The sequence below is a fragment of the Mirounga leonina genome, unplaced genomic scaffold (assembly GCF_011800145.1).
Source record: "Mirounga leonina isolate KUSES-001 unplaced genomic scaffold, KU_Mleo_1.0 Mir_114, whole genome shotgun sequence".
NCBI lineage: Eukaryota > Metazoa > Chordata > Mammalia > Carnivora > Phocidae > Mirounga > Mirounga leonina.
Window position 1 is genome coordinate 27,213,483 of NW_023270265.1, and position 14,959 is coordinate 27,228,441.

Here is a 14,959-nt window from a genome sequence, read left to right on the forward strand (position 1 = left end):
GTTTTAACAGTACGTAGGAAGTTAACTGCCTGGAGTCTTTTAAATATAAGTAACACGCAACCAGTAATAAGCTGTCGGTTGTTTTTTTGCTGCCTGCAAAGAAACATAAACACAGCGCTCATTTCTGGCAGGTTTTTACTGTCAGAGTTTCTCCTATTATATTTATCTTACAATTTGCCAGAGGGTGAAGTTATTAAGTTTTAGCAGCAGCCATCGATCAAGTTCACAAGTTAACACGATAAAGGCTCTGTGCCGCTCCGATCCGGGGAAATGATGATCCTCACTCGGTAATTAACTAAATGAGAAAGTTAAATCTTACTTGAGAGCTGGGAGAGATGAAAGAGAGGTGTTTGTCAGTTTCTCAGTGGAAATTAGAAGCAGTTTTCTGCAATTCCCTAAGCTGCTGCTCTGTCATATTTTACATAAGCTCTGGGAAAACGTCTTGTAATTAGTGCTGTCATGGAGGATTTTTTTTTTTGCTGAAGGATGTTGGAATAATTCATTAGATTATCAAGAAAGGCTTGTGTCCTGAAATGATTAGCACAGTGAAATTTAAACCATTAACGATAACAAGTTTAGAGCTTGCTGCAGTGCAGAGGCACCCGGGGTATGTCTGTGCCTATTTCAATCATTTCTTATAATTAAACATGTCCTTTTTTTCCCCCCATCACTAAGACCCATCCAAAAATCCTTTTAAGGTGGCACTGCCTACATCAGTGGGTTTACCAGCCTTGGAGGTGTGTGTAGTTAGTAGCTATAATAATACAGCAGTAAATTAAGCTGCTGTGAATTTCTTGGTTTGGAACAAAAGAACCTATTGCCCTGGCAGCTATGAAGTTGCATGAGGGAACCCACTACAGAAACGAGAGCCCCAGTTTTGAAACCTAACAGTGTTAAGTGACTATCTTATCTCTTTAACTGCCCCAGAAACCTGGAAATAATCAAAATGGCTTTGTTTTGATTTTGGTGAATTTTTTATATGGCTTTTTCTATAATTAGTAAAAAAAAAAAAAAAAAGGCAAGTGTCCAGTCTAAAATAACCATATTTACTGGGTTATTTGTGAGCTTGTTTCTAGTGAGTTTTATTTGAAAGAATTGAAGTGATTGCAGGCTTTTTCTTGTTGGTTATTAGAACCCAGATTCATAATGTGAACTTTCCTTCTGCTGACAAATCTGCCCCTTCCTGTCTTCCATGTTCACTAATCAGATCTGACATATTTATGAGTTCACCTAATATGTAATCATATTTAGTAGAAGCTGTTAAAATATTAATATAATAATCCCACCGAGAAATGTGATGTTTACTTCTGTTGAAACGTATGTCCCATTCTATATGTAGAGCCACCATTTTCTTTTCATTTGCACTCTCACTCCACCCTCCCCACGCCCCCCAAAAGAGAATGGGATAATGGACTACTTCTTTGGTCGCTGAAAGTTATAAAGGTTTTTTAACTGAAAATTAGAACAGTAAAAGCTGTGATCCCACTTTTGAGCACTCATTTCCTCTCATTCTGCACGTTCAATTTATGGCCAGATCCTTTCAGTTTTTCTTGAAAACCCCTGTTAAATAAAAGATACCCAAATGCCAGTGGGCCTTAACCTTTCTGGGTTCCTTTTTTGTTTCTGTCCTAGCTCTTTGGGAGCTCTAGAGCTGTTGTGGATCTCTCTGCCATCACCATGGCCCCATCCCTCTGTGTGCTTACTTACCTCTTTTGGTCCTAATCAAAATGCAGACAATACCATCTCTTTTTAATTTAGCCAAGACAATGTTGAACTTATGGAAGAGAGATTTTTACAAAGAAATCAAGGAAAAACAGTAAGAAAAAATGTAATCAGTGCTTTTAGATTCTTATTTAACTAAAACCTGGCAACAGCCAATAGAGGGTATAGTATAGACTTTTTAAAAATCCTCCCTTTACCCCCCCTCAAAGCTCTTGAGTGTTTTATCTTGTTTCTTCTGGCCATAGGAACAAGAACCCTGGTTCTCTCCCCTTCCAGGTTAATAACCAGATTAAATATTTGAAGGATCAGCCCTATTGAAGAAGTAAATTATTATACTGAAATAAATGTGTATTATAACCCAAACTTAGTATTCTCAACAGGTCCTCCTTCCTCTCTTGAGGATAAAATATCTTTCTTCCAAATACTTCCTAATCTGCCTCTTCTAATCATGGCCATGATCACCTCTTGCCTGGATTATTTTATCGCCCTGCTAATTGGTCTTCCTGTGTTCATGCCCCCTGCTCTTGTTATCCCCTCAGCATTCTCTATATGGCAGCTAGTATAAATATTTCTAAAGGATAAATCAGATGATGTCATACTTGACTCCTTCAGAACCTCCAGGGGTTCTCCTTTACACTTAGGATGAAATCCAGACTCCTTACTGTGGCCCAGAAAGCCTTTGTGATCTGGCCCCAGGCCACCTCACTAACCTCATTTCCCGACATTCACTCTGCCCCAGCCATACTAGCATTCTTTCTGTCTTTCACTTGAACACACCTTTGACTCCTTCATGTCTGGGGGCCTATTCCCAGATCTTCAGGAGACTGACCCTTATTATTCAGATCTCAGCTCCAGTGTTAACTCCTTCTGTGTCATTTCATGACCACCTCAGTTACAGTAGGCTGTACTATTCCCTCCCTTTTTTATGTTACCTCATTTCGTTTTCTTGACAATGTTTATTGGTTTCTGAAGTTAACGCATTTATTATATATTCTCCCTCCACTCCTCTCTAGAGAAGGTAAAGAAACTGTGGTGCTACAATTTCAATAGCACCTAGAAAAGTACCCAGACAGAGGAGTAACTCAGTAAATGGATGGTGGTTGATCGATAACTCTAAGGTTCCAGCCTTAGTCGAAGTTCTTATGCTATCCCGCCTAGGCTACAGCCTTATCCCCAGTACAACCCTTGCCCATTTTATTCTTAGACTCATTCATCATCTTAAGCATTATATCCCCTTTCCCCTACAATGGGTTTCAATGCCTGAGTCTTTCCTCAAAGCCCTTTTTTAAAAGCTTTTATTTTGATCATCCAGTGTTCATCACAGCAGGTGCACTCCTTAATCCCCATTTACTATTTCAAGCCCCCTTCTCAAAGCCCTTCTTATGGCCAGAGAGAATCCTTAAATATCATTTGCCTCTCTCTAGTCATAAATATTACTCTATCTAGCCCTTACATCCCCAGTTCCAAAGGGTGTCCTGTGTCTGGAACATTTTTCTTTCTCTACTTACCACACCCTTCCCTCTGGTTGAAGCAGGGTTTGATTGCCGACTGGAAACATCTGTCAATTCACGATCAGGTTCAGCCAGTCCATGCTGCATCTTCCAACCTACACACAATACAGTTAGCAAAGTGAGCACCCTTGATATTGCAGTGGTGGTGGTTAGGCTAGTTGAAGTCTGTATTTTCCCCTCCTGGCCCAGCTTCAAAGAAAGTCATGGTAATTTTGAAAGTGGTGCTTGTAATACTTTTCAGGGGTGGGGGGTGGGAAATGTTAGCCTTTAGCCTTTGAGGACTAAGCTGAGGACAGCCGTATAAATACTTAAGTCCTTTCGTTTTATGTACCTGTCACCTGACAGCTTCTTCTTTTCTTTCCTTTGGAGCTAACTGTTCATTGTAAACAGAAAAGCAGAAGAGCTGTGCAGGGGTGGCAGAAAGTTAGTGTTACCATTAAACTGAGGTGGTTTGTCCGCTTTCCTAGACATTTGAACCGTAGTGGTTGAGTCATCAAGCTTTTGTTGGGAAAACCAAATCAATTCTGTTGCCACCAGTAACCATTACCCTTTCTCCCATACACTCTAATATACAACCTTTTGATTTTTTAATAATGGAACTTTTCACTGTGCCCTTGTGGATTTTCAAAGGTTCTCAAATTGAAATTTTGCTACTTTTACTTTAGCCATTAGTAGAAAAATCTGTTTGGGAGAATGATTGAGGGAAGAGGCTTGATAACAAAGACCTTTATCTCCTGAGCTCTCTATAAATGTAATATCTTAGTTACAAATGAAATTAATATTGCAGTGACATTTATCCTTAGGAATACTCTATCCTTAGAAGTTTCAATTTTATTAAAATATAATTTACATACAGTAAAATTACACCCATTTTAAGTATACAGTTTGATGAGTTTTGGCAAATGTATACATACAGCTGTGTAACAGTCAAGCTATAGAACATGTTTATTGCCCCAGAAACTTCCCTTGCACCCTTACTCAGTCAGTCCGATCCCCACATCCAGTCCCAGTCAGTCACTGATCTGTTTTTATCATTATAAATTAGATTTGTTGTTCCTAGAGTTTCATATAAGTAGAGTTGTAAAGTATGAGTTTTTGGTACCTGACTTCTTTTGTTCAGCGTGTGTTTGAGATTCATACTTGTGATTTTATGTATCTGTGGTTCATTCCTTTTATTGCTGAATACTATTCAGTTTTACAGATAGATCTCAATTTGCTTATCAACTCTTTTTTTTTTCTTATCAAATCTTGCTGGACATTGAGATTTTTTTTCAGCTTGGGACTATTCTAAATAAAGCAGCTATGAACAGTTATATACAAATCTTTGTGTAAAAATGTTTTCATTTTGTAGGAGAGGAATTGCTGGGTCATATGATAAGTATGTGTTCAATTTTATAAGAACCTGCTCCCTGTGTTCTAAAGTAGTTGTATCTTTAATCATTACTGCCAGCAATGTATGAGAGACCCAATTGCTCCTCATCCTTGCCAGTACATGGTTTGTTCAGTCTTTTTCATTTTAGCCATTCTTGCGTGTAGTGGTATCTCATTGTGATTTTTTTTTTTTAAAGAGTTTATTTACTTATTTAACAGAGAGAGAGACAGGGAGAGAGGGAACACAAGCAGGGAGAGTGGGAGAGGGAGAAGCAGACTTCCCGCGGAGCAGGGAGCCCGATGCGGGGCTCGATTCCAGGACCCTGGGACCATGACCTGAGCCAAAGGCAGACGCTTAATGACTGAGCCACCCAGGCACCCCTCATTGTGATTTTAATTTGCATTTCCCTAGTAACTAATGATGTTGAACATCTTTCCATGGGCTTATTGGACATCCATGATTCTTTTCTTGTGAAATGTCTATTCAAATCTTTGGCTCATTAAAAAAAAAAAAGACTAAGGTTATTTTCTTATTACCAAGTTCTAGGAGTTCTTTATATATTCTGGATACAAATCCTTTGTCAAATGTATATATTGCAAATGTTTTCTCCCAGTTTGTGGTTTGTATTTTTATTTTAACTATTTCTTTTAGAAATCAGGAGTTTAAAATTTTGCCAGATGCTAATTTATCTATTTTTTTCCTTAAAAAAAAAGTCTGTGCTCTTGTGCCCTGTGTATGAAATGTTTGCCTGTCTCAAGAGTACCAAGATTTTCTCTTATGCTTGCTTCTAGACATTCTGTTTTAGCTCCTACACATAAGTCCAGAATCCACTTAAGTTAACTTTTGTACATGGTTGATAGTACTATATGAGTATCCAGATGTTTCAACATCATCTTTTGAAAAGATCATTTTTTCATTACTGGATTACCTTAGCACCTTTCTCAAAAATCAGCTGGCCATATGTAAGTCTCTTTGTGGAGTCTGTATTCTGTTTCATTGATCTACATGTTTGTCCTTACACCAAAGTCACTCTATCTTGATTACTATTGCTTTATTGTTAAGTCTTGAAATTCAGTGGTGTGAGTCTTCCATCTTTGTTTTTATTTTGCAAGATCGCTTGGCTAACATTTAGGTCCGTTGCATTTCCATTCAAATTTTAGAATCTGCTTGTTAGTTTGCTTGCTGGAATTCCATTGATACTGCACTGACTCTTCTCAGTGGATCGATTGGAAAGAATGAATATCTTAACCATGTTGAGTCCCATTTGTGAACATAGTATCTCTCTCCATTTATTTAGGTCTTTTTAAATTTCCCTCAGCACTGTTTTGTTGTTTTCAGTTACAGGTATTAACACATATGTTAAGTTTATTCCCAAGTATTACATTTTTTTTTATTTTTTATTTCAATTTTTTTTAAGATTTTATTTATTTATTTGAGAGAGAGAGCACGTGAGAGGGGGGAGGGTCAGAGGGAGAAGCAGACTCCCTGCCGAGCAGGGAGCCCGATGCGGGACTCGATCCAGGGACTCGATCCAGGGACTCCAGGATCATGACCTGAGCCGAAGGCAGTTGCTTAACCAACTGAGCCACCCAGGCACCCATATTTTTTTAAATGCTACTGTAAACTGTATAGGCAAACAGTTTTAAAAAGTACATTTTTGGGGCGCCTGGGTGGCTCAGTCGTTAAGCGTCTGCCTTCGGCTCAGGTCATGATCCCAGGGTCCTGGGATCGAGCCCCACATCGGGCTCTCTGCTCAGCGGGAAGCCTGCTTCACCCTCTTCCATTCCCCCCTGCTTGTGTTCCCTCTCTCGCTGTCTCTGTCTCTGTCAAAATAAATAAATAAAATCTTTAAAAAAAAAAAAAAGTACATTTTTTACAAAAATGAAGTAAGTGAAGTGCTTACCCTTGGTGGGGCTAGTGACCCAATAAAAGGAGATCAAGGCAGGGCTCATAAGGCTCATGGCACTCTGTTTCGTGTTCTAGGTGCTAGTTATATTCTGAAAATTTATCTAGCTATACACTTGAGATTATGCATTTTATGTGCATTATACTGCAATGAAAATTAAAACAGAAAAATATATATTACACAGTGAGAAAGAAGGATGTATTTTCAAAAGGAGAGGGAAAGTCCAACTCCAGAAGTGTCAGAAGTTCATTAAGAGTGTTGATTTATTGAGCATTTTACTGTGTGCCAAGTGGTGAGCTAAGCATGGTTTTCTTAGATTATTTTATTTGATCCTCACAAAAACCCAATGGAATATATCCTGTAATTTGGCAGATGAGGGAAACAGAGACTCAGGGGAAAAAAATCAAGTTGTTTATGCCATGACACACAGCTAGTAAATTGAGGAGCTAGAATTTGAAACCAGGTCTTTGTATTGTAGGACCAAAGCTCTTAATACAGTGTGGTGTAGTGGTAAGAGTAAGTAACTCGTTCAAAGTGATGATGGATCTGAGGTGTGTGTCTTTCTACCTCACAGAGAAATACTCTGTTTTGGGGTAGTAACTAAAATGCAATACCAGCTGGAGTAGCCTAGACAGTTGGTAAATTCATGAACTCTCAGTTTATACTTCATTTCTAATAGCCAAACGTTTTAGGTCCCATTTATGATTTGATCATTGGAAATATAAGAAAATCCTGGGGAGCCTGGGTGGCTCAGTTGGTTGGGCATCAGTCTTCGTGATCTCAGGGTCCTAGGATCGAGTCCTGCATTGGGCTCCCTGCTGAGAGGGAAGCCTGCTTCTCCCTCTCCCTCTCCCTCTGTGATCTCTCTCACTCTCGTTTTCTCTCAAATAAATAAAATCTTTTATATATATATATAAAGTAAAGTCCTGACTGAACTTTAGCTCCTGCAGTGGGATAATCAAACTTGTAAAATCCTTAGGCATTTTTTTCTGTTACTAGTCTGATAACTACTGATCAAAGCATGACTCCCTGTGATTATAGAAACATCTGGTTTCTTGAAGGTTATAAATAGAATCATTTCATTACCATGCTGATTATTGTTCTCTGTTACTGGCATTTCTGGAAAACAGTACCCTGGGTAGCATCCAACTCCGGTCCATTTCTACCTTTTAAAAGACAAAAGGACAAATTTATAAAAGATGATGGAGTGGGAGGTTTGGGTTGTTGAGATGAGAGGTGGCATCTGGTGAAGCTTGTACACCTACCCCCATTCATTAGCTCACTAAATCTTACTTCATATTTCAAAAGTTTTCTTTTTCTGAAATGCAAACAAATAACCTACACAAAAGGCAGCTCTGAAGCCCCCCAAGGCCTGTATCCAACAAGGTTCTTATTAATCATTTTTAGTCTATATCATAGACAACAATGGCATTTATGCTAGAAAACATCCAACTCCATACACCAGGGCTTGCTCTTTTTTTTTTTTTTTAAAGATTTTATTTATTTATTTGACAGAGAGAGAGATAGCAAGAGAGGGAACACAAGCAGGGGGGAGTGGGAGAGGGAGAAGCAGACCTCCCGCGGAGCAGGGAGCCCGATGTGGGACTCGATCCCAAGACCCTGGAATCATGACCTGAGCCGAAGGCAGACGCTTAACGACTGAGCTACCCAGGCGCCCCACCAGGGCTTGCTCTTTACAGGTGTCAGTTTTTTTATGCCATTCTTGAAAATATACTTTCAGACGTGTATCGGGAATCATTTGTAAAGAAGCCTATATGCAGGATTTAACATTTAGAAATTAAGCCAGCCTATGCCCTAAATAGCAGAAGTTGATTATCCAAATTTGATAGTTTTATGGTACATTAAATATGTCCAGGCAGGTATAAGCTTTATAGTAACATTGGCCTCCCTGCCAAACTGGGATTGCCTCAGGCAAATATGCCGAAGATCTATCAAATTACTTTGAAAAGTACCCAGTTGTACCACTTTGTGATATCCTCTAAAGAAAGCCAACTTTCTTCAGAGCAGCAAAAGTTTCAGTTGATTTCTGGATCTTCTCCTAGTGTCCCCGCCTTCAAACTTGCATATGATCCTTGTCTTCTTTTTTTTTTTTTTTCCTCATACCCCATATCCAGTCTGTCAGCAAATTCAGTTTGCTCTGCCTTCAAAATATACATTGAGTCCCAGTTATTTCTTACCACCTCTATAGCAACCCCTCAAGTCCAAAAGATTGTTCTCTTCCATGGACTACTGTGAAGTAGTCTCTTAATTAGTCTCCTTATTTCCATTCATGCCCCCTACAGTCTGTTCTCCACACAGTAGTGATCCTTTTAGAAGGTGTCAGATCATGTTACTCTCAGGCTTCTAGGTGATTCTCCATGTGACCCCTCTCTCTGCATAGCTTCCCATCTTCCCAACTTCCCTCTCCGGCAGGGTATCCTGAATCTCTTACATGGTGGCTCAGGGCTCTTAGAAGAAGTAAGCAGAAGCTGCCTGGGCTCAGGAGTCCTAGAATGTCACTTTCTCCACATTCTGTTAGCCAAAGCCCAGATTCAAAAGCTAAGATAAAACTCTACCTTTTCATGGGAGGAACAGCATTCATGTTCAGGGAGGGATGGAATTGTTTCAAGCCATCATTGGAGATTAGCTACCGCTACCTAAATGACCTGGATGATCTGGCTTGGACTACTCCAACTTTACTTCTCCTTGTTCACTTGTTTCAAACCACCCTGGGCCTCTTGCCTGTTCCTTGAAAATGCCAGACAGACTGCCACCCAGGACCTTTGCCCTCAAATTCCCCTTGCCCTAGACCTTTCTTCCCCCCATGTGACAAAATGTCTAGTTCCCTCATTTCATTCATGTCTCAGATTAAATGTCATCTCTTTAGAGAAACTATCTCTGACCCCTCAGACTTAAATAATTATATTAGTTTTTTTGTGCTTTTTTAATTGCTACATAACAAATTACCAGGTTAAAATAGCACCCATTCATCAGCTCAAGAGTTTTCTAGGTCAGAATTCTGGCACAGCATGGCTGGGGGTCCTCTGCTCCTAGTATCACAAGGCTGAAATGAAGATGGTGACCAGGCTGAATTCACATCTGGAGGCTCTGAGGGAAAATCCTCTTCTCAGATCATTGTTGCCAGAATTTAGTTCCTTGCCTTTGTAGGATTGAGGTCCCCATTTCCTTACTGGCTGTCATCTGGCAGCTCTGGCAGCTCCCAGAGTCTGACCACATCCTTTTCCATGTGGTCCCCCTTCTTCTTCAGCAACCAGTTGGAGCAGACTCTCTGCTTTTAAAGGGCTCATCACAGTAATCTCCCTATCTTAAGGTCAGCTGATTTGGCACCTTAATTAAATCAAAGCAGTACCTATGTGTTTGTTTGCATAGCTGAGAGAAGGTATGTGTACACCAGGAGCCAAGAATCTTGGGGGCAATCATCTTAGAATTTTGCCTACTACAATAACCCGTACATTTTTTTCTATCTCCTTATTTTTCTTAATAGCACTATCCACATTGTATTTTCCATTTATTTGTTTAATGGTTTGATCTTGCTGTACACACTACAGTATAAGTGCCTGATGATAGAGACCATTACTTTTGTTCAGTGTTGTATTCCTAGCACCTAGGACAGTGTTTGACACATTGTAGGTGTCCAATTGATATTTACTGAATGAACTAATTAATAAAAAGATTTTATGGCATGTAATTTTGATTTCTTTTTTAGAAGGAAAAGGGTAGATTGAGCATATAAATGTTACAGTAAAGCTTTATCTCCAAAGGTACTAGAGTCTCAAATTATTCATCAGCCTTTCTTTGCATGGAAGGTTTCTTATATTAAAAAAGAAGTTGTGAGTAAGTAATTGTATAAATGTCCAATAACTCGTGTATACAAGAAAAAGCAAATTAGCTTTTTCACTTGCTAGTAATAATAACCTGCTTTCAGCTTTCAGTTTTCATGTGTAGATGTCCAAATAATATCTTCTTGTGAACTTTTAGAAATGGACGCCTAGTTGTCCAGCATTATTCCTGATTTACCAATTTACTGTGGTCTTTGTGTGGCTTTCCATGTAATCGCTGTTCACAAAAATCCAATTCATTTTAATGAGTAACAGAGTGAGCTCCAACATACAGACGTAACATAGCATGCCAGATCAGAAAAGTATTTATTTCCCTCATTTTCGATAGTTACTGTTTTTTGTTTCTTTTAATCCACTCCTTCTACAGACAAAACTTGCCAATGGCACTTCCAGTATGATTGTGCCCAAGCAACGAAAACTCTCAGCAAGCTATGAGAAGGAAAAGGAACTGTGTGTCAAATATTTTGAGCAGTGGTCAGAGTCCGATCAAGTGGAATTTGTGGAACATCTTATATCCCAAATGTGTCATTACCAACATGGGCACATAAACTCGTATCTTAAACCTATGTTGCAGAGGGATTTCATAACTGCTTTGCCAGGTATGTCTACGGGTATTTGTGGGCCATTAATTTGCCTGGAAAACATGTTACAATGGTAATGGAACTGGATCTTCATCTCTCTTTTTAAAAGTCTTTATTGGCTTGATTTTTATAAACTGAGTCCTTTAATTGTACCTTCTTGAGGTATAAATACCCCAGGTCACACTCTGGAATTAGAGACTCCTCTTTCCACTGTCTTCTCCATATCTCATGCCCTTCTAGTCATCCTGTTCTTAACCCATTCAGAGATGCAAATGATATATTTTCTGAAGTGTTACTCAATAATATGTCTTAGTTTTTAAGATATGCTAACTTATATACTTGGATTTGATTTCTTTTTTTTTTTTAAGATTTTATTTATTTATTTGGGAGAGAGAGAGAGAGCTCATGAGAGGGGGAGGGTAAGAGGGAGAAGCAGACTCCCCGCCGAGCAGGGAGCCCAATGTGGGACTCGATCCTGGGACTCCAGGATCATGACCTGAGCTGAAGGCAGTCGCTTAACCAACTGAGCCACCCAGGTGCCCTGGATTTAGATTTCTATGGGAATTTATCAACAGAATATTTAAATTATAGGACTGAATAGGAAACATTTTTCATTGAGTATTTTAGAAAGAAAAATATCTCAGGAGTCTTATGACATTAAATATGTAAACTCCTGGCTTTGCAGTCTCACTGTTCTCAGTAACCAAATAGCTCTCGTAAACTATATATATGTTTAAATACACACATGCGTGGGATGGGTTAGCCTGGTGATGGGTATTAAGGAGGGCACATACTGCATGGAGCACTGGGTGTTATATGAAAACAATGAAGCGTGGGTCACTGCATCAAAAACTAATGATGTATTGTATGGTGACTAACATAATAAAATAAATAAAATAAATAAATACACACATGCGCACACACACTTAAAGTACTTTTGTGGGTGGGGGGAGGATGATGTGGTTTTACTGAATGCTCAATATGGTGATCCTAGGACACTATGTAGACATCAGTATTGGGGGCAAATGCTATCTCAAGAAAACATAAGGTTGTCCTCTTTGTTAAAAGTTTATTTTAGGGCGCCTGGGTGGCTCAGTTGGTTAAGCGACTGCTTTCGGCTCAGGTCATGATCCTGGAGTCCCTGGATCGAGTCCCGCATCAGGCTCCCTGCTCGGCGGGGAGCCTGCTTCTCCCTCTGACCCTCCCCCCTCTCGTGTGCTCTATCTCTCTCATTCTCTCTGTCTCAAATAAATAAATAAAATCTTAAAAAAAAAAGTTTATTTTAGAAGAAAATACAGTGCAGGGGTGCTTGGGTGGCTCAGTCAGGTTAAGCGTCTGATTCTTGATTTCTGCTCAGGTCATGATCTCAGGGTCGGGAGATCAAGCCCTGCCTTGGGCTCAATTCTCTCTCTCTCCCCCGTCCCTCCCCCACACTGGCTTGCTAGCATTCTATCTCTCAAAAAAAGAAGAAAATAGAGTACAAAGATGAGTGAATCTATAAAATATCATATCTTGGTTTTTTTTTTTTTTTTTTTTTCAGTTTCCTGATTACAGAAGTTATAGGAAATTTAGGGAATTCAAAACAGTTTAAAATATAAAAATGAAATTTCCCAGAACCCCACCATTCAGAGAGAGCTGCTAATGTGCTATTAATATTTTGGCCTTACTATTTTTTCTAGTTGTGTATATTTCCTTCTAAAGCTGGGATCATATGTTTTTGTAGCATTTTTTTCTTACTATGTTCTCTTAATGTATTTTCCTAAGAGTTCTTTTAAAACATAATTATTTATAGTATTACATATTCTTTCTGATGGCCAAAGCTCATATTATTTAACCCCTTTTTTGAACATTTAGGTAGTTCAAAATATTTTTCTTACTATAAACTTTGCTGTGGTGGACATTCTTACTCACTGATCTTTTGGGCATCCTAGGAAAAAATAACAGAAGTGGGATTCCTATATTAAAGAATTATGAACAGTTTCAAGATTTAATACTTGTGCCAAACTGTCCTCTATGAAAAATATACCAACCCTCTGCAAAACTGTGTATTACTACTTTGCTTAATCTTTGCCAATTATCTTTTTTTTAATTTGTTTTTCCAAAATTGGAATTTAAATCACCCTTTAAAACAAAAGAAATACCTATTTATAGCTTAGAAATAACCATTTTAAAGCTAAATTTTTACCTATATTTTTTGTTAAATAGAATAGACTTCTGCCCCTTTTTCACTCATTGGATTTTGTTTGAGCCATAGGCAAACAGTTTTCATTGTGTGAACAATCTGTGTGTACCTCATTACTGTGCTCTCCCCAATTTCCGAGACATGCTACTATCTCAAGCATATACCACCACTAAGAATTGAACAGGAGTTGATTAGACCTGTGCATCCTTTGCCTAATCCTGATCCCTGGTGTGTATCTGCTGACCACTTTATAAGGTATTAAATCATCAGTCTAATGTTTTATGGCCATTTTAACTTACAAACCTACACCATCTGGCTACATTTAGTAAACCAAACTACGTCCAGAAATGCCTATAATCCATTAATGTAATGGGTTTGTTTGGAGTGTTAGGTGAAATTACTTCCAAAGACTTACTGTAGGGACAGTGAAAGATCAGGAACAATTTGATGATAGCCATTAAAAACACAGGAGTGGATTTTGGAAACTTCTGATGGTGTAGAAAGTTTCAATTTAAACATGCAGGAATTGTACCATCACTGTTTTTTGCATGAAGAACTAATTATTATATCTTTAATTGGCTTATAGTCATTTTCCTTTAATAAGAATTAGGTGATGGATGCCTCCATCTGCTTATGCTTAAATATGAACATGTGATGCCAGCCAAACAAAATCCATTTAATGCTTTCTTTTCCAAATCTGCTGAAAAATGTGACTGCTATCCATACAATTTTATAATTAAAATAATGTTTAAGCACATTTGGATTGTTGCTAATGGCGTCCAAGTGTGTCTTTGTGTGATTCAAGGGAAAGGCACAAAATGAAATGTGGTATTCTCTTTCCTATTTGTTAAGTTTGTGCCTCAGGGAGTCGGAGTATGAAGGAATCCTTCTGCACTATTTAAGTCTTTAGCAAACCTCTGATATGTAACCTGAAAGAGAAATAACTTTGAGTGTGTTTGTCTCACTTGTGAATTAGAACAGCAGCCAAAAGCTTTATTAGTATGATCATCCTATTTTATAGGATCTAGTCCTCTGAGGCCTCAGTAGAGATTTGGGTGGTAGAGTATTTTAATTGGGAAGGGCATCCAGTTTAGGCAGCCCAAGATCTACTTCCACTGTTTTCCTCTGTACATCCTACAAAACGGTCTCTGAAATGCTAACCAAGTTATTTATTGGCCTGGAGTTTTGTTTTGTTTGGTTTTGTTTTTTTGGTCAACTGTCATTTAGGTTTTATAGCAGCAACTACTGTCAAATATAGTTGTTTTAAACATCTGAAATTAAACTCATACTTGAACTTAAACATACCTCTCTGTCTTTCCTCTCGGGATATTCCTATACCAATCTGTATTTCCTTCTTCTCTCCTTTCTGCATGCCCAAAATTCTATAACCCAGCACATTCTGACTTAGTGCCTCTCCTCCAGTACATTTAAAGGATATTTCTTTTACTGAACAGCTTTGGAACTGCAGCAGTAATAGAAACAGAATGAGAAATGGACCTAATATAGAGATTTGGGGGGGTCTGAATCACAGACTTTGAGATGCCATCCATAGAACATCCCCTAGTGCTGAAATCCATATAGATAGATGTGAATTGTTTTCTGGAATCCTTTTTATTTTTAATGTCTTGGGGGGTTTGCTGGTTGTTAGCTTTAACTTCCTTATCTAAAGGAAGATGGAAAATACTGTTCATTTCTGTAACCTTATGGAAAAATTATTGACACTCATTTTACCCAAGTTTCTGTTTGAAAAAGAAACCGGACCACACTAGGGACAATGATGTGCCTTCAGAGCAGAATAAATGCTGTTCTGTTTTCAAGGACCTTT

General features: G+C 38.5%; 1 protein-coding gene across 4 annotated transcripts in view; it reads left to right on the forward strand.

Moving 5' to 3' along the window:
- Positions 1-14,959, forward strand: part of BTRC (beta-transducin repeat containing E3 ubiquitin protein ligase) — a 169,618-nt gene that overhangs the window by 128,747 nt on the left and 25,912 nt on the right. For all 4 annotated transcript variants that reach the window (XM_035027496.1, XM_035027505.1, XM_035027513.1 and 1 more), the window contains one exon: positions 10,739-10,970. In XM_035027496.1, coding sequence (XP_034883387.1) covers positions 10,739-10,970 — 232 coding nt within the window. The remainder of the gene's footprint in view (positions 1-10,738; positions 10,971-14,959) is intronic.